Source organism: Meles meles, chromosome 18 (genome assembly GCF_922984935.1).
Source record: "Meles meles chromosome 18, mMelMel3.1 paternal haplotype, whole genome shotgun sequence".
Lineage (NCBI taxonomy): Eukaryota > Metazoa > Chordata > Mammalia > Carnivora > Mustelidae > Meles > Meles meles.
Window position 1 is genome coordinate 29206698 of NC_060083.1, and position 20829 is coordinate 29227526.

The 20829-nt window shown below is 36.6% G+C and overlaps 1 protein-coding gene across 7 annotated transcripts in view; it reads left to right on the forward strand.

The window, feature by feature from the left end:
* BCAS3 (BCAS3 microtubule associated cell migration factor) overlaps positions 1 to 20829 on the forward strand; it is a 611032-nt gene that overhangs the window by 343681 nt on the left and 246522 nt on the right. For all 7 annotated transcript variants that reach the window (XM_045984131.1, XM_045984134.1, XM_045984132.1 and 4 more), the window contains one exon: positions 3096 to 3193. In XM_045984131.1, coding sequence (XP_045840087.1) covers positions 3096 to 3193 — 98 coding nt within the window. The remainder of the gene's footprint in view (positions 1 to 3095; positions 3194 to 20829) is intronic.

Here is a 20829-nt window from a genome sequence, read left to right on the forward strand (position 1 = left end):
TCAAACATAGCCCTTCACCTAAGAGTTCTCTAATGTGCATCTTTAGACAGCCCCTGTCCTAAATTTTTCTACAATTTTCCTCAGGGGCTTTCCTTTTTCTTATACTAAAGCATTCCCAGTATTTGTCACTTAAATGATTTTAAGCTGTATGTATTTGATTAGAATATTGTCCTGTTTTTTTTTGTTTTTGTTTTTTAAATAGACTCTGCAGCCAGCACCGGGCCTGAACTCAGGACCCCAAGATCAAGATCTGAGCTGAGACCAAGAGTCAGATGCTTAACTGACTGAGCCACCCAGGCGCCCCAATTATGGTCCTGTTGATTGGATAAATCTAAACCTTAGATACCTTTATACTGAGTCACAGGCTTATACATTTCTTTTGATTGCTCTTATAATTTATATTTAAAAATCTGAGCATATGGGCCCCTGGTTAAAGCCTTAACTTCCATTAGAACACAGTTTTGATGGGAAATTCAGATTTGACTTACATCATTTGAATTATAAGTGGCCTCTTTAGTACCATTTCCGGCCTAGCATCCAATTAGAAATCCAACTATTTATATTCTCCCATTCCTGTTTCCTGTTGCTCTGAGTGCTTCATCTCTATTTCTTCTGCATTTCTTTAGGCATGTACAATGGCACTATGGCTATTATCCTTATATTCTCCTGCAAATTGTAAAAAATTTATTAGATTTTTTTTATTCAGCCAACTCTTTACACCTGGTACCTTTCCTGTACTCCACAAGACAGCACTAAGAATGATGTAATGCTGTGACAGTCTACCTCCCTATATCCTAACCTAAGTGGGGAGCAGGCAGATATAGAGTTCACTGTCATGTCCAGAAGGGAACCAGGGTTAGCTTAAACTCATGGCAGCTCCTTACTTGGAGCCGGGAGTTAAACTAAAAAAAGGTCAATGAAATATTTATTTTTAGATCTGAGAAATAGATCATGTAAAAGAAGCTAAGATACAAAGTCTAGTTTTCTACTCAAGATTAGCTCCTTTTACTTTATTGTTTTATTTTTTTCATCTAGTTACTTAACACATCCATCAGCTCACATATTTAGTGTATATGTATTGTGATTATTTTAGTGAGGACATCTAAAGTTTTACTTTCATCAAATTTCGGTTATGTAATACAGTGTTATCAACTACAGTCATCGTGTTATACATTTGATCCTCAGACCTTATTTATGTTATTTTATTTTAAGTGATACATAATTCACATAACATAAAATTCATGGTATAATTTAGCAGTTTTTAGTATATTCACTGTGTTGGACAGAATCCCCACTATCCAGTTCCAGAACATTTCTGTCACCTCTACCAGTTTGTTTTTATTTTTGTCATTTTTATTATGGAAAATTTTTGAACATACATAAACATAATTAAAACTAAAGAAAATAATAGAATAAGCCCCCATGTATCTGCTTCAACACATCAGTTCATGGCCAGCCTAGTTTCACCCCACCCACAACTCGATTATTCAGAAACCCTGATATAAATCGAATTAATGATAGGAAATTTATTAGCCCACTGAAGTTGTTTAGACCAGGAAGGGGCTTTACTTTGGATGAACTGACCGTATCTACCTGTGTATCTTCTTATTTCTGCTAAGAACCAGAAAACATTTTTCCAGACATTTCAAATAAATGGCTCCTCTTTTCTCACTGGCCCAAATTTCTTAGGCCTGCTCCAAAGGTTAGGTGGTACCTGCTGTCTGCAATGGCTGCAACCAATCTTTGTTCTCAGTACTTTTCTCATAAAACAAATACGCAAACATTTAAACCGTGCTTTTAGTAAGTACTCTTTTTCTGCAGTCTGTTCTTGGTATTTCAGACTTCTATAATCTGTCCCATGGCATTTATCAACCTCTTATCTTTCACCGGGATCCCCTGGAAACTCTGTGCTTCAGCCAAATCATGCTCCTCAAGCCGCCCTGCGTTTGTCATGCTTCGTTACCAATCCAAGGGTCTGTTTGTTCTCATTCTACGCTGAAGGAGTGCTCCTTGCTCCTCTGCATGTATGCATCGCCTGTGACCGTGTCCACATCCAGTTCATGTTCCACCTTCATGAGATCTTTCAGTCCGCTGTGGACCATGTATTCATTACTGTTTTCTCATTCTGAGCTCTTATTGCCTATTTCACTCATTGTCACACTTTTCTTTTGCATCAGTCATGTGCTAGACCACATATCCACACACAGACCTTCTAGTTCATGTTTTGTTTCTGCCTGTCCCTAGAATAATACTGGCACATATTTAGTATTCAGCAGATACTCATTGGATGAATGAATTACTGAAAATGCATGCCTATATTGCTATAACAGGTTTTTATTCCTCCAAGTTGCATGTGGGTCTCAGATCTTCTAATCATACCGATTTTTTAATCTTAATAGTATTTATCTAATAAAACTGGAAAGCGACTCTTGGCATTTATAGATTTATCATTCCTAAGCAACTTGAAATTATATGTAGTATATTGCAGTTTTGCTGATACTCTAATTGATTCTTACATGCTAATTGATAATTTCATGGTGGTAACTCAGATAATAGTGATTTTAGCTAAACCTGTGGCCATCACATTCCAACACAGCTTTGTTTTCCTATGCTTCTTGTCATATATAAAGTAACTTTCATTCAGGATTGTAAGGGAGTGCCTCAAAATTTTGAATCTAATACATGCTATCTTTTATGGTGGGTGTTACTAGGTATGGTGCTATTCATGAATTTGAAAAGTGTCAAAACTCTTCAGATTTGTCCCTTGGAAATATCATGGGTTTTGGTACAAAGTATTTTGTTTCCATTCCCATCCTACTAAATTTATCCCTATCAGTTAATGTCAATTTTTCAACTCCTTAAAATCTATTGAGTAACTTACAAAGAGGAGAAGAGGTCCAGAGTGTAGGAAATATTTGCAGTGCCTTAGATTTGTGCAAGAGTTAGGGACTGCGGTTCCCCTCTTTGTCTCGTTTTAGAATGAATGCTTCTTTAATGGATTGGCCTATTCCAGCATTCCTGATTTAAGGTCTGTTGCAGCACGCGACAGTTTCGATGCCGGTAACATATGTGAATTAAATTAAATTGCCTTACAGGATCCAGCCGGTCCGCTCTGACCCAGTCAGCATGCCAGGGTCATCCCGTCCAGTCTCTGATCGAAGGGGAATTTCCACCGTGATTGATGCTGCCTCAGGTAGAAAACCACCTCCAAAATGTGTGCCTGATAGTTGTGTGCATTTTAAATTTCTTTTCCTGCACAATGGAGAGAATGAGATTTTTTTGCCTTCCTTTTTTTTTGTTTGTTTGTTTGTTTTGGGACGTGTGTGCATGTTGTGCATGTATACACGTGTGTATTTGTTAAAACAATACTGTGCCTACATTTGTTGCTCAACAATGCCATGCATTTAAGTATTGTTAAGGTTGGTGAATGATGCGGTGGGGTTGGCACTTGATTAAATGTAATGAACACAGTATTGAAGGCTACAGGGTTGATGACTGTTTTGCCTTTGATCTCTCAAATGTGGAGAAGCAACCTTGACAGAGAACGTAAATACAATATATGGATTCAATTTACTCAACCTGTTGAGTATCAAAGAGCCTGATCTGTGGAAGTAGAGAGTCCAAATGCTGTAGCTTAAATGGTTTTATTATTGAAAGCATAAAGTTTAGAAATTCATTAACTTAACTTTTAGTCTATCTATCACAGTTATTAACCTCCTCTCCTTGAAGCCAAGCCATGGATATGTATCATTCATACCTGGGAGTAAATCTTTGCCTCTGTAGGTGATAGTTGCTGCATTAGTATTGTCAAACTGTTTTCTGCTGCATCTGCCAAATAACAGACCTGTTTATGACGATACATTTTTTCATCTCTAAATGTATTGATAAAATAAGGACAGTGATGCTTTCTGTTTTGGTGCAGCTGCAGAGCATCTGAAGGAAGCACACAGCAGGGTTTCATCAAGAAAACGTCTCTTATGAGTAGAATTATTAAATACTCAGCATTAGCCAAACAGTTGAGTCAGAGAGGATTTTAATCTATAGCAATTCAAAATCCCCGGAGACTACTGATTTGATTGAGGCTTAAACTGTGAAAGAAAATGGAAACAAACACAGAACTGATTTGTGAAGGTCACTTTTAAAAGACTAAAGCTTCTGTTTCTGATTCAGTGTCTGGATGTATTTGGAAGTTTTGAAAGCTGAACGGTTTTGTACGTTTTCTTAGCTTTCTGATTCTTTTGGTCAGTGGATTGTACCTTGTGTCTGATTTAGCTGTCCACATCCAGGGCTGTGCCTTCATTTTTAATGTAGACTCTTACTTCAGAGAGCTCATACTTGTCCCTCTGCTTTCTCTCGGCAACCATGGTTCGTCCCCTGGAAACAAGCACAGAAATGTGTGAAGTCTCTATCCTTACTCCCCTGCATTGAATGAAATATTGAGATGTGCAACTTAAACAATACATCTTTTTGATAGTTTCAGTCTGAGAATGCTAACAGGTCCCACTCATCTGGAATTATCATTTAACCATCGTGAATCCTGGCAGTGCTATATTGTAACCTGAAGTTTTTGATTCAAGATTACAGTAGTAGCCTTTGTTGGGGGGTTTCAACATTCTTAAAGTGCCATAATGTGAATGTTTGAGTCAAGTGACTCCCAGGCAAGTGAAATACATGTCACTAAGGCAGTTACTGGTGTTATGAGAAGTTGCCGTATTCAGCACTCCGCTCTGAGGTAATACTACATATTTATCATGTAGCACTATCTCAGTTTACCTCTTTGTAATAAGGTTCCATATCCTGCCACAGATAGGAATTTCAGTGAGCTGTTGGTAACCATCATTTGATTTAAATCTGCCGTGAGAAGAATTTTTCAACTGATGTTTGAAAAAGGAACTAGATCTTTGCCCTTGATTTACTTATATTTGCAGCAGAGACACACTGTAGGAAATTCTAGACTATTGTTCTACAGCTGTGAGTCTCTGATTTACTTATATTTGCAGCAGGGACACATTGTAGGAAATTCTAGGATATTGTTCTACAGCTGTGAGTCTCTGTACTAATCTTTTGAGTAGAGAAAGGACTGCTGTTATTTTTCTAAGCCTATTTTCATTCCAGAAAGTCAGAGTTCCTTTCTGAGACAGAGCAGTGAAATGTGTGTGCTGCTTTCTCTAACATTGAGCTAAAGAAACCCCATAGATGAGGAATTGGACTGTTATGAAATAATAATTCTCTACTTATCAAACGGTTTGGATCCCTTTTGTTCAACACATTTTTTAAAGTGAGTGAATAGTATTTAGTTGGGGAAGCTTAGTCTACTTTATCTAATAGGACCACTGTTCTAATAGACTTACTTTTGGTAATTTAGGAAGACTAGAGACTAAATGGTTTGGGTTCCTCATAAAAGGAAGTTAATGGGAAAATTCTGCTTCAGGTTCTTCTATTAAAAGAGTCTAATAAATTTGTACAAGTGCTCATGAACCAGGAAGTGCTTCTCTGATTATGACCCGTGCATTGGAGTTAGCTACATATGCTGAAGATGCGTTTCTGGAGTTTTGATTGCTTTTGCTTGGAGATAGGACTACTGTGGCACCTCCTCTTACTGGGCTTCACTGCTTTGTTTTACCTTCGTGCAATTTATACAACTAAATGTATTGCCTTTTTAATTGTTCCTGTGGCACATTTTATAACTGTCCTTCTATTTCCAGTGACAGCTCATTCTCTGTCTAAACTTGTGGTGGCTTAATTAGTTTTCATTTAATTGCTTTTCAGAGGCATAGAATTTAGAAATTTAATGTGATATGATTAAATCTTTTGACAGTTCTAACAGACTTCAGAATGAAAATATTTTATCTTTATACCTTGCGCCAGCCTGTTATGTTTTAGATATCTGTATATTTATCTGGCAGTATTATTCCATTGAAACTGAAAGCTAAGAAATCTTGTTTTTATAATTTCTTGATCATCTAGTATGTCTTTTCTTCACTCCTTCACAAAGAAGAACATTTCCTAAATTACGTATGTTTTTCTTAACTTCAGTGATTTAGGCATGGCATAAATTCTATGCCTTTAGATGCCAATGAACCAGCTTCTTACTGTCTCTGTATAAATATGTGTATAAATATTTGTAACTGCTTCCTAAGGAGATGTCATTCCTATAATATTTGACCTTTGGTGATTCAAAGGGGTACTATCCTACCTAAAATTTTGAGTTTAGGTAATTATGAGCTGTTCCCTTCTGGACTTAAGGAGAAGACCATTCTGGAAGGATGCTTTATAGAATTTTACCCTTATATCCAGGTTACCCAGAATAAAGGAGGTTTGAAGGAACCATTCCATTTTTCATTATCATCAGTGTCTCCGAATCATAGATAACATTTCTAGACAAAGGACTTTTTTTCTCTGTACATTCCTTTTAGTTAGGTATCTGAGAATTTCTTTTCATTGTTTGTTCTTATAACATGTGTCCTTTTGATAAAGGTGTAGGACCTCTGAAAAGAAAGTAGAAAGATAGCTGTCCATGACTCATTCAGACTTTGTTTCCCACCTTGGTGACTGATCCTCTTGTTCCAGACTTGTGGGCTGTACCTGTTAGGTAACTTAATAACAACTCTCAAGTGGCTTTGGAGTCATCCAGACGGAAAGCCTAGAAAGATCTAGTTCATCCTAAGTTTGTTTCTCTTCGTTTGTGGCTTTACTATAGCAATCGATGTTTACCAATAAAGAACTCAAAGCGTCTGAGATTGAAAGACAGACTTACGGCCTGGCTCATGTGAAGAGCAGACATCTTTGTCCAACTCTACAGAAATAAACATTGTATAGAAAAAACTTTATTGGAAGTGGCGGGGGTATCATTTATGTACATTCCTATGGAAGATGATAGTAGGAGAAGGAAAATTGAGACAGTTAAGTAAAATGAGTTCTTATACTTTAGAGCAGGCTCTGATAAATCAGCAATTAGTGTTACAATAAACCTTTCTATAAGTAGGGACAGAGTTCTGGACTCAAGAGAAATATTATTTTTGTTGTACTATTAAAGAAATCTACCTGGTTCAGTTGTGGTAGTTTATATGTCTCTAGGAATGCATCCATTTCTTCCAGATTGTCCAATTTGTTGGCGTAGAGTTGCTCATAGTATGTTCTTATAATTGTCTCTATTTCTTTGGTGTTAGTTGTGATCTCTCCTCTTTCATTCATGATTTTATTGATTTGGGTCCTTCCTCTTTTCTTTTTGATGAGTCTGGCCAGGGGTTTATCAATCTTATTGATTCTTTCAAAGAACCAGCTCCTAGTTTCATTGATTTTTTCTATTGTTTTTTTGGTTTCTATTTCGTTGATTTCTGCTCTGATCTTTATGATTTCTCTTCTCCTGCTGGGTTTAGGGTTTCTTTCTTGTTCTTTCTCCAGCTCCTTTACGCGTAGGGTTAGGTTGTGTACTTGAGACCTTTCTTGTTTCTTGAGAAAGGCTTGTACCGCTATATATTTTCCTCTCAGGACTGCCTTTGCTGTGTCCCACAGATTTTGAACTGTTGTGTTTTCATTATCATTTGTTTCCATGAATTTTTTCAATTCTTCTTTAATTTCCTGGTTGACCCATTCATTCTTTAGAAGGATGCTGTTTAGTCTCCATGTATTTGGGTTCATTCCAGCTTTCCTCTTGTGATTGAGTTCTAGCTTCAGAGCATTGTGGTCTGAAAATATGCAGGGAATAATCCTAATCTTTTGATACCGGTTGAGACCTGATTTGTGACCCAGGATGTGATCTATTCTGGAGAAGGTTCCATGTGCACTAGAGAAGAATGTGTATTCTGTTGCTTTGGGATGAAATGTTCTGAATATATCTGTGATGTCCATCTGGTCCAGTGTGTCATTTAAGGCCTTCAATAATCTCTAAGAAATTCATTAATCCGGAAGATATTTTTTCAGCACCCAGTTTTTCCCACTATCAAAATATTTGTTTACTAAAGAAAATGAGACTCTTAAAAACACAAATTGGTTTGATTCAGTTGATTTTATAATGATTCATTTATGCCTGCTTTGACTGATTTTATAATGATCATTTATGCCTGCTTTATGTACTTAGCATTTGGTGCATCAGACATTTAAAAAAACAAAATAATACTTATTTGAGAAGTACGATTGGGTAGGCAACAAGGAGCTTATTTAAGTCAAATCTCTGCTGGAGGGATGTTCATATAGAGGCATGCTTTTATTTTAGAGATTTTTGTTAAGTGCTGAGGGAAGAATATTCCGAAGGATTATATTTCACTGTATCTACAGTTGTCTTTCCGATCTGAGGCAGAAAGACTTAGTTACTGTGTCTTAAAGTCATCGAAGACACAAGAGATGCTGGTGGTAAGAAGCAAAGAGAATTGTAAGAAACACCGTTTAGTCATCCAGTGGTGAGGCTATTTAGCGCCATGATTTCAAAAACTAGAGTTGAATGACAAAACCTTGACATTGAAATCATGGCCTTGAACATTTCCCTGAAACTTTCAACAGGGGTTATTTCCTACCTATCTGGTCTTCTCTGCATCTGTAGAAAGAATTTAAAGTTCTCAGTGCAAAAAAATCATTTTACCTTTTTTGGGCAGAAGATACGTTTGTTATTTCTTAAAATAATTCTCAGATATGAAAGATAATCAAGCTCTTTAGAAATTTTGACATATTTCTTTGCATACATGATGTGGTTTTCATTTAGTAGACTTCCAGATACTCTTTGTGATTATAAGGTGACGAAAAGCCCAGGCATACTTGTACCTTGAGTATTCAAAGCCTACGTGGGATCAGTAAGAGGATTATGGATGAGAGTGAAATTAAAAGAAGGCTTAGTCGTGACCTGTGAACAGTCCCTCAGAGGGGAAAAAGGAGGTCAGTAATTTTACTTTGACACTATTTATTCTTGAAACAGTTAACAAATATTCAAACTCAGATGTTAAGATTGGCTTTTTTATTAGAAAAGAGAAAGTTTATGCATAATTTCAACTCTAATCTGATGAACACCTACTTGTCTGTATAGAATCAAAAATTTTTTGTCCATGAGGAAGGTGATCGGCCACATCCCTCTCCTTCTGATTTAAATATTCCTCTCATTCTTCTTTCTAATATTTGTAGGATGTTAGAAGATGAAATTCAAGTTAACAATGTGGAAAATTTTAGCTCAGCACAATTAAGAAAAAAAAAGATTGCCCCACTTGAAGATGAAGAAACTATAAAGAGAAGTAGAAGAAGCTGTTGGGAAAGCTTTTTTTCTGATGACACATTGCTTCTTTGAATAAATCTTTGTGTCAACTAAAACTTCGCCTTTGCTTTCTCTATTGCAAGCACCAAGTCCTTGACATGGCTTTAAGTCTTTCCTAAGCATTTTGAGAAGGAATTGATGGAATTCTCCCCACTGTTGATATACTGGGGTACCATATATTTACAAGGCGTTTTTTGGCCAAAAGACCCAACTTCTCTTTTTTGTACTTTTATTACTACATCTTTAATCCAAGGCCAGACTGTTTATGCAGTCTGTTGCTTGAGACCGTAGTGGCAGAGGGACAATATTGGGGGCAGTATTAGAATTTGTTTAAGTCTGAACCGGGAATTCCATTTGTCTTAGTGACATTAGTGTCAAACTGTTAGTGCCACACTATTTTAAATTGTGTCCGAGGCTTACGCTTATAGGTGCCATCTATAAACTTAGAAAGAAACAAAAGAGTCTCTCCCCATTGAATATGTAAGCCCAGTGAGCAATTAAAAAGCAGCTTGGGACCTCACCCGGGCAACTAGTCGGAACCAGAGCTCATGATAGTCCCCTGGATATTGTTGAAAACTGTCAAAGAAACGCTAAAGCAAATAATCAAAGTGAAAATAATTGTTCCCGGGGAAAGTCTTGTTTTGAAAAGTTGGTGTTGTGGAAAGAATAGAGTAGTAACTTAACAAATTTTTGGTTCTAGTCTTAACTGTGCATGTAATTGCCTGTTTGGTAAATTGCTTTGAAACCCAAGGCTTTCTTCCCATAAGAAATGAAGGAATTGAAGTAGATTATTTCCAAAGCTCCTTCCAGGTTGAAAATCTATCAGTGTGTACTTTGCATCACCCTTGAAGAATTTTTTTAAGTTAGGGAGGGTATAATTTACATATAGCAGAAATGTGCGTGTCTTACTCATACAACTTGATGTATTTTTATACCTGTATATATCACTACTCAGAACAAATTAGAATATTTCCATCATCCCAGAAAGTTCCTTCATGCCCCTTCCAGTCAATATACTACCTTTGACCTAGAGATTATCACTATGACTTTTATCATCATAAATTAGTTTTGTCTATATTGAACTTCATGTAAATGAAATTATCTTATAGATACTCTTTTGCATCTGGCTTCTTTTATTTAACTTAAGGTTTTTGAGATTCATCCACATCTTACATTTGACACTAATTCATTTTTTTACATTGTAATATAATATAAATATAACACAGTTTATGTATCCATTGCCCTATTGTTTTCAGCTTTTAACTTTTTATGAATAAAGCTGCTATAAACATAACTGTACAAGACTTTTTTTTATCATGTATGCTTTTTTTTTTTTTTGCATGTGAAATCATAAATTTTGAGCATATACCTGGGACTGGAATTGCTGGATCACAAAGCAGGCATGTGTTTAGCTTTATTAGGCACCTCCAAGAGGGTATCCTGAGACAACTATACCATTTTTCATCCTTAGCAATGTGTCAGCCATTCTTGTAAATGTAAACTGTAGGTTTAATTTGCTTTTCTCTGATGAATATTGATATTGGGCTCCTTGAATGTACTTACTGGCCAGTTGATTATCTTCTTTTGTAATGTACTTGTGAAGCCTCTCACCAACTTTTATTTGGCCTGTTATCTTATTGCATTCAAATTCTTTAAATATTTTGGATGTAGGCCTTTTGTCAGATATTTGACAAATATTTCCTTTCAGTTTATTGCCTTTTCACTTTGCTATTGGTATTTTTTGACAGCCAGAAGTCCAGTTTTATTGCTTTTCCTTTTGTGTTTTGTGTTTTTGCAAAATTTTTTGCCATTTCACCCAGTCTTGAAGTAATGATTTTCTCTAGTCATTGCGTAGTTCTGGCCTTTGCATTTAGGTATATGGTCCCTTTCAAATTATTTTTTATTATGGTATGAGGAGAGGATCAAGGTTTAGTTTCTTCCATGCAGTTTCCTCTGGCACTGTTTATCAAAAAGATAAACTTTTCTTCCAAAGAATTTCATTGATGCTTTTTTAAAAAATGTATTTTTCCTGGATTCTCTATTCTGTTCCATTGATATATGTGTGTGCGTTTTTCCGTCTTTACACCACTATCATACTGTTTTAATTACTGTAGCTTTTTAGTCAGTTTTGAGATCTAGCAGTCTAATGCCTTCACTTTTGTTTTTCATGTATATCTTGGCTATTCTAGGTTCTTTGCATTTCCAAACACATGTGTATATGTATACATACCAGTAATTCGTGATGTGGTCCACTGATCTCCTAAAGTCCCCAGGACACTTTGAAGGGGTCTGTGCGTGAAAACTATTTTTATAGTAATGTGAAGTCATTATTTACCTCTTCTTTTTTATACTGCATTGACATTAAGTCCAGATGGTGCATAAGCAATGGTAGATAGAAATTATGGTGTGTTAGCATAATTAAAGCAGGGGCACCAAACTACATTTGTAGCTGAAGGTATTTACTCATAGTTTAAAAAAAAAAAAACCCAAATAGGGGCACCTGGGTGGCTCAGTGGGTTAAAGCCTCTGTCTTCACCTCAGGTCATGATCCAGGCTCCTGGGATTAAGCCCTACATCAGGCTCTCTGCTCAGCAGGGAGCCTGCCTCCCCCTCTCTCTCTGCCTGCCTCTCTGCCTACTTGTGATCTCTGTCTGTCAAATAAATAAATAAATTCTTTAAAAAAAAAGCAACAAACGCAAACAAACAAATTACAATTTACTTACAATGTTGAGAACACTTGGGTGGTGCAGTCAGTTAAGCATCCAGCTCTTGGTTTCAGCTCAGGTCATGACTTCGGGTCATGAAATCAAGTGCCACGTAAGGCTCTGCTCTTAGCTCAGAGTCTACTTGAGATTGCCTCTCCCTCTCTCTCTGCCTCTCCCTCCTGCACTCTCTCTCAAGTAAAGATTAAAAAAATATATATATCTATAATATGGGGCTTCTGGCAGGCCCAGTCCTTAGAGCCTGCAACTCTTGATCTCAGGGCCATGAGTTCAAGCCCCATGTTGGGTGTGGAAACTACTTAAAAAAAAAAAAAAAAAAAGAGGGGCGCCTGGGTGGCTTAGTGGGTTAAAGCCTCTGCCTTTGGCTCAGGTCATGACCCCAGGGTCCTGGGATCGAGCCCACATTGGGCTCTCTGCTCAGCAGAAGCCTGCTTCCCTTCCTCTCTCTCTGCCTGCCTCTCTGCCTACTTGTGGTCTCTGTCTGTCAAATAAATAAATAAAATCTTTAAAAAAAGAAAAAAGAAAAAATGTCTATGATACAGTCAAAATCATTTGTTGAATGGGCTCAATAGCTGACTGGATGCAGGAGAAGAAAGGATCAGAGACTCAGAAACAAGTCAAAAATTAATACACTGAAGTGGAGAAAGAAGTAAATAATGAAATAAAAATAACTCAGTGTGAGGAGTATGGGGTACTGTTAAATCTCTAATGTATGTGTGATTGTTACACATGGATGACAAGGAGGGAAATGGCAAAGAAATAAATGAAAGGCTGACAATTTTCCAAAATTAGTTAAAGATATCAACTCCCAAAGTTTCAAAAAGCTCAGTGTACCCCATAGAATAAAAACAAAGAAAATCATACCTAGATATATGAAATCCTGAGGCAATTTTAATGTACTGTTGGATCCTATTGGCTAGTATTTTTGTGAGAATTTTCGCATCTGTGTTCATCAAGGTTTTTTTTTTTTTTTTTTTTTTTATGGGATCCTTGTCTGGTTTTGGGATCAAGGTAATGCTGGCCTCATAAAATGAGTTTGGAAGTTTTCCCTCCATTTCTATTTTTTGGAACAGTTTCAGGAGAATAGGAATTAATTCTTCTTTAAATGTTTGGTAGAATTTCCCTGGGAAGCCATCTGGCCCTAGTCTCTTGTTTGTTTGGAGATTTTTGATGACTGCTTCAATCTCCTTATTGGTTATGGGTCTGTTCAGGTTTTCTATTTCTTCCTGGTTCAGTTTTGGTAGTTTATATGTCTCTAAGAATGCATCCATTTCTTCCAGATTGTCAAATTTGCTGGTGTATAGTTGTTCATAATATGTTCTTATAATTGTTTGTATTTCTTTGGTGTTGGTTGTGATCTCTCCTCTTTCATTCATGATTTTATTTATTTGGGTCCTTTCTCTTTTCTTTTTGATAAGTCTGGCCAGGGGTTTATCATTCTTATTAATTCTTTCAAAGAACCACCTCCTAGTTTCGTTGATTTGTTCTATTGTTTTTTGGTTTCTATTTCATTGATTTCTGCTCTGATCTTTATTATTTCTCTTCTCCTGCTGGCTTTAGGCTTTCTTTGTTGTTTTTTCTCCAGCTCTTTTAGGTGTAGGGTTAGATTGTGTATTTGAGACCTTTCTTGTTTCTTGAGAAAGGCTTATATCGCTATGTATTTTCCTCTCAAGACTGCCTTTGCTGTGTCCCAAAGATTTTGAACTGTTGTGTTTTCATTATCATTTGTTTCCATGAATTTTTTCAATTCTTCTTTAATTTCCTGGTTGACCCATTCATTCTTTAGTAGGATGCTCTTTAGTCTCCAAGGATTTGAGTTCTTTCCAAATTTCTTCTTGTGATTGAATTCTAGCTTCAGAGCATTGTGGTCGGAAAATACGCAGGGAATGATCCCAATCTTTTGATACTGGTTGAGACCTGATTTGTGACCCAGGCTGTGATCTATTCTGGAGAATGTTCCATGTGCACTAGAGAAGAATGTGTATTCTGTTGCTTTGGGATGAAATGTTCTGAATATATCTGTGATGCCCATCTGGTCTAATGTGTCATTTAAGGCCTTTATTTCCTTGTTGATCTTTTGCTTGGATGATCTGTCCATTTCAGTGAGGGGAGTGTTAAAGTCCCCTACTATTATTGTATTACTGTCAATGTGTTTCTTTGATTTTGTTACTAATTGGTTTATATGGTTGGCTGCTCCCATGTTAGGGGCAAGATATTTAAAACTGTTAGATCTTCTTGTTGGACAGACCCTTTGAGTATGATAGAGTGTCCTTCCTCATCTCTTATTATAGTCTTTGGCTTAAAATCGAATTGACCTGATATAAGGATTGCCACCCCAGCTTTCTTTTGATGTCCCTGAAGCAATTTTAAATGTTTCTTTATTTCTTAGGTTTATATTTGGGTGAGGGTTTAGAATTTTGACAGAATTAGGGTGATTCTTAAATTTCTTTGGCATTCTGAGGTCCCCATCTCCCAGTGATCTAGGAGGAATCTTCAGGATATTCACCATTTAGATAGAAGAAAGAAAAAAAAAACAGAGAACCAATGTTTATTGATAAACAGCTTTGTGCCCAGCACTGCTAGGTGTTTTTACATGGCTTGTCTCATTTAATCATATTTAATTAGGATCACAGGTCCATTTCAGAAATATGCAAAACGTGGGACCTACAGACACCTAGCTCCTGATACTTAGAATTACTTAAAGTGCATTAGGGTGACACCTCAGATAAGTCCAAACCTCTTTTTACCCTGCCTGATCAAATATTCATTTCAAAACACTGTATGCTGAAATGAGCCACGTGGGAGTTGAAGAGAATCAACTATTCAGGTGGTGAAAATGTGTGAATGCAGCTGGCAGATGAAGTTCCAGTATGATGAATTCCCAGCTTGTCCTTATTGCTTCAGGCAACAACTGACAGGCCTGACTGGTCATTGGCTTTCCATTTCTGGCATTGATAGGACTGAAAATTCTTAGTGTCACAGATACTTAAAAGCTGTCCCTGTTATCATGAATACAAATAGTGCTGGAGGGTCCTGATTGCACAGAGATGTAATCAATATGGTCTAGAGTTCTTGACCTGAACCTATAATTATCTGGATGTTATAAAGGTAGCTTGTTGTTACAGAAAATGCTTATATTCAGAACTTTGGGGCTAAGTTGTGAATGGAGAGAAGAAAAATAGGAGCTTTGTCCTTCCTCCTATACTTCACAGTATTTAAGAGGCTATCATAGTAATCACAGAATAGGGTATTCTTATAGGATTAGAACATTGTATCGCCAGGATTTGGGGTGCTGAAGTTTAAATCTTACCTCTGATGTGATCCTAATATCCTGCAAAAAGTTGTGACTTTAATGTTATGTGACTGTGAATTTTTGAATACCAAAAGAGAATTTTTTTTCATTGATCTAAGGACCTGGATTTGAAGTGCAGCTTTAAATAATAACACATTTGAGTTTGATATTTTCCGGAAGCTAAACGTATAGTGAAAACAGAAGCTGGATAAGCAGATATTACAACATCCGTGATTATCCCTGGGCAGGAGTGAGTTGGAGATAGACTGGTAGCAGTTCTTAAGTCACTGTCTATGCTGATGCTTTTAGGTATATTGAGATCGAGATTAATTTGCCTGCAAAAACAGTGAAAAAGAGGCACGAATTACTTAACAGGAGATGTGGATCCTGATAGCTCTGTCACTGCTTGGCTTAAGATAACTCTGGTTGGCATTATTATTGGATTACCCTGTGGAAAGGATGCCTTGAAAAAGAGGGGGGAGGTAATGTCTTATAATAAAGGGCTCTTTAAGAACAAGGGCTGGCTTTATGTTTCTCATTCTTGGTAGCGGTGCTTGCCACAGAGAGGATAATCAATATTTGTTGCATTGTTGACAGAACAGGTGAACAGGAAAAAGAGACGGGGGGGAAACAATGAGAGACTCTTAACTATAAAGAAGAAAACAGGGTTGATGCAGGGTGGTAGGTGGGTGATGGGATAGATGGGTGATAGGGATTAAGGAGGGCACTTGTTACAATGAGCCCTGGGTGTTATATGTAAATGATGAACCACTGAACTCTACTCTTGAAACCAATATTGAACTGCATGTCAACTAAACAGAATTTTTTTAAAAAGCATAAGACTTTAAATATACCATAAACAGATTAAAATTTAATAATGCCACATCTTTATATCTCCATTACCTCACTTAAACTTAGCAAGTGTGATCTTGACTTAGAGTCCTTTATTAGACTTAGCCCTTATGTTTATGGTTACTGTTTCTTTGTTTGAGCCTTTGGTAAACTGTATGTTTCAGTTGGAATATTTGGCAAACTATTTCAAGTCATCTTTTATGTCATTTTTTTAAAAGCAGCATTATGTTTAAGTAGTATGTTTCTCATCTTTGAGAGCTTTTACATCACCAGATAATAAAAATAAAGGAATTATGGCCCTCAAATCACTTACGTTTTGTGTTTCTAGGCTGGCATGTGAATTTGTGTTTTAAGGTTATCTTTATAAAGCATTCACTGTAGCAAATTCCCACTTTCTGGAATCTGTGGTCAAGCCTGGCAAACATCCACTTAAGGGAATGGACTTGCTTTTGTTCTGGCAATACTAGGCTAACTTTCCGACATATCATTGTATGGTTATTTGGGACTGCCTTTTAAGCTCAGCCATTTCATACATGAACCCAGGATATTAGCGTATAAGGATCTGACCTAAATTCCATTAAACCAGAATATTTTGTTGAAGAATTGCCATCGTTTTGGTAATGTCCTTACAGTTCAATGACTTGTACTGATGCTCCAGGCAGCCCTGCGAGACACAGTGTCTTGAGTCTTAAACTGGTTTTGCTTTGGTGTGCTAAGCATATTGGAAAGATCACAGTTATTCTATAAATGCTCCGTGTTGAGATCAGAGGGAATACCAAAGTTACACTTGAAACTTGAATTCTCCAGTTACTAATCCCTTTTTTAGATGAGCTTATATACCTTTCAAATGAGTGTTTGCATGATTGGGAAGAGAAAAGACTTTTGTTTCACCCCTCTGTTTCTCTCTTCCTAAAGAGAACCCTTACAGCATCCATACTAGGCCCTTTGACATTCTCCTATTGGGCTGACTTTTACTGTGTCAGGAATTTTTAGCCATGAGTGAATACCTTTACAGAGAGTTTTTAGAGCTGTGGTAGGATCCCAGTTCCTGAAGCAAGGGGCCTAAGCTAGAGAGACCTTAGTAAAATTTTGGTATGGTGCCTGAAACTTTTCATTTGCCTTGAAACCTGTTCTTAATTTTACTCTTTATTCCTATTCACCCTGTTGATTAAATTAATTACTTTCTCTGCTGTTCTTAAACTTTTACTGTTGTGTTTATCGCCTCATATTAAAGTTAGTTGGGTACCATTTCCCATTCTAGACCGTGAGCTCATCTTTTGTACTCCCCACAGCACCCTGGACGGCTCTGACACGTAATAGGCACTCAATAAATGTTAACGAATTCAACATTTCAGCATGGAATATTGAAACCAAATTTTTGCATTTGACTAGACACAGTAGTTGCCTTCTAGGAGAGGAACTGAGCGGCTAGGAAACAGAAATAAGAAGGAGACCTTTTTCTTTCCCACTGTAGTCTTTTAGAACATGTGCATGCATTATCCATAAAACATAAATGAAACTCTTTAACACCAAACATAGTTTTCAGCATTTGAAAGGTTACCATTGCAAGCTCTTTGTTTATACAAATGAAGAAACTGAGCTTAGGGGATGTTAAAGAACTTGTCTATTGTCATATAGCTCATAGGCGGTGCAGCAAGGATATAAATCTCTGAAACCTTAATTTTTTCCGGAATATTAAACAGCATCTTGGCCACAATTGCCTACCTCGATTTCATTCATATGATCAGCAAGTAGCAGCATTAGATCTGACCTAGGAACTATCCTTATTTATTCTTTATATCATATACTGTGTACATCATAGAAGTTAGCAAATACAGCGCCTCCACTCCTAAATGGCATGTCTATATTAAGGGGCCACTGGTCAGACCTCTTTGATAAAGTTTTGGTGACTGAAGACTGTTTCTCCCATGACTCATCTAGGTATCCCAGCTGCTTGCAGAGAAACTCTTCACCTTTAAGCAGTAGACATTTATTTTCAGCTAGGGAAGCAGGTAATGTTTTCTCAAGCTGAAAAAGGCTTTCACTAAAGAATAGTGATCGCTCAAGGTCACATTTCTTTTCCTTCTACTTGTGGGCAAATGCAAGCTAACAGAATATTAGTGTTTGAAATTCATAATTTATTCTATATTTGGGGATAGAAGAGAGGGAGACAAAGTGATTATATTTCTCTTAGAAGTATTTTTAATTGTTTTTTCAAAATATGAATTAAAGCATAAAGAAGCCAAAAATGCCCTGATCCTAAATGGACCTGACACCTTGATCTATCATGACATAACATGAGTGGGGATTCCCAAAGGACTTTTGTACACTACAATATTTATTACTATAAAGATCTAAGAGTTCTTCGTCCCTTTAAAACTTATAAGGGTGTTCAGATCCCATTCACTGGACTTGTGTTTTCACATGTTTAAATTATTCTGGTTTGTTTTGTATAGTTTATTCAGAAATAACTCCCACTTCAAATTCTGAAAAATAATATTTGGTCTTCCAGTAAATGTGGAAAGAAGAACTCAGCTCAAATGTGAAAGTATACTTGCGATATAAGTGAACTTGCTTGCTTTTCTTGTCCATTAATGCATGGGAACTATAGGGTCTTAACCAGCCCACTTTGTGCCTCTGTTTTTTCATCTGCAAAATGGTAACTAAACACTGCCTTCTATTTGGTTGATATGAACAAAATACTAGTAAACTGAGAGGTTCTAGATTGAGACCCTGTCACTTCCTGCTATCGATGGTAGAATTTTCACCGTAGTTTGTTCACTGTGGTTTCAAGAATAAACATTACGGTTCGTTTTTGGTTTGTTATGGTTTTTTTTTTTTTTTAGCAATGTAGTCTTAAGAATAAAAAAATTATTAAGGAACATTAATGAATACAGAATGATTAACATTCACAAAAATAGCTATATGCAAATTATTAGATGCCCTTGACTGAGACAAAAGTATTTTGAGGTTGTGACCATGAAAATTGTCATAATTTTGAATTACGTGTATCCTTACTTCTGAAGAAAACCTAACTGGATTGTGTATTTTGAGAAAGTTGTAATGTTAAAAGACAATAAATAGGATATTTAACATCTTCATTTAAATCTTGAGTTACATGCAGCCAATACAGTTCTGTGCTGCATATTAAATTTTATGTAAAATGAATAATGCTGGTTTTTATAATATTTGATTGCTCAATATACTATGCTAAGTACTTCACATACATTAGCTTCTTTATTCTTCATAAAATTCTCATGAGTTTAAGGTATTGTTATACAGTTGACCCTTGAGCAATATGGGGGTTAGGGGCTCTGAACCCCCCTGTGCAGTTGAAAATCGACATATAATTTTTGAGTCTCCTAAAAGCTAATTACTAATAGCATCCTATTGGCCAGAAGCCTTCCTGAGAACATAAATAGTTGGTTAACCCATATTTTGCATGTTATTTTTTAATATACTGTATTCTGATAATATAGTAAGTTAAAGAAAAGAAAATGAAATGTTACTAAGAAAATCATAAGAGAATATATATTTATAGTACTATATTCTATTTATAAAAAGAAATCCACATTTAACTGACTCATGTTGTTCAACAGTCAACTGTAATTCTTTTTTTTTCCAAAGTAAGGAGCTATGATTCAGAAAAATTACATACACTGTACTAGCTTCCACTTTGGCAGTGAATTTCTTTGTCATGAGCATGTTTTATACAGCTCTTTATTAAGGAATATATATATACACATATATATATTAAAGATTTTATGTATTTATTTGTCGGAGAGAGAGAGCATGTGCACAAGCAGGGGAGCAGCAGAGGTAGAGAGAGAAGCAGGCTTCCACTAAGCAGGGAGCCTGATGCAGGACTCCTTCCCAGGACCCTGAGATCATGACCTGAGGCAAAGGTAGACACTTAACTGACTGAGGCACCCAGGCATCCCAAATATATTTTTGATAGATACATTTGTAGAATAGGCAGGTGTATGGTGGAAGCTCATAAACTCTGTGGTCAAATGTAGGCTCTTTCTTTTTTTTTTTTTTTTTAAAGATTTATTTATTTGACAGATAGAGATTACAAGTAGGCAGAGAGGCAGGCAGAGAGAGAGAGAGGAGGAAGCAGGCTCCCAGCCAAGCAGAGAGCCCGATGCGGGGCTCGATCCCAGGACCCTGGGATCATGACCTGAGCTGAAGGCAGAGGCTTTAACCCGCTGAGCCACCCAGGCGCCCCTGTAGGCTCTTTCTTTATATCCAACTAGGTATTTGACCTTGAGTCTCTTTGCCTCAGATGTCTCCTATATTGTGAAAATTAGTAGATGACATTTGTAACGCTTCTGGCCATAGTTAGGTATGCAACAAGGACTCATTAAATGTTCTGTCCTTGTTACTTTGTTTTAATAATAATGATGATGATGATGATGATGGCAATAGCTCTTACTATATCCCTAAGTTTTTGTTTTGCTGTTTTATATGTTTATATACCTATGGGGACTGGTTATGGTATTGTCCTCATTTTATGACTGAGGACATAGACTTGGAGAAGTGGTAGATCCCATGGGGGAGGCCAGGGTTTCTCATTGCAGAGCTTGTATTTTGAACTCATATGTGATTTTCTTTGAGAATATGTTCCAGTAACAATAGGTTAGATTCTGATATTTCAGGCAACAGTTTAAGTCTCAGAAATTATTATTCCACCCCCACCTCCTCTAGTTCTTCCAGTTGTGGAT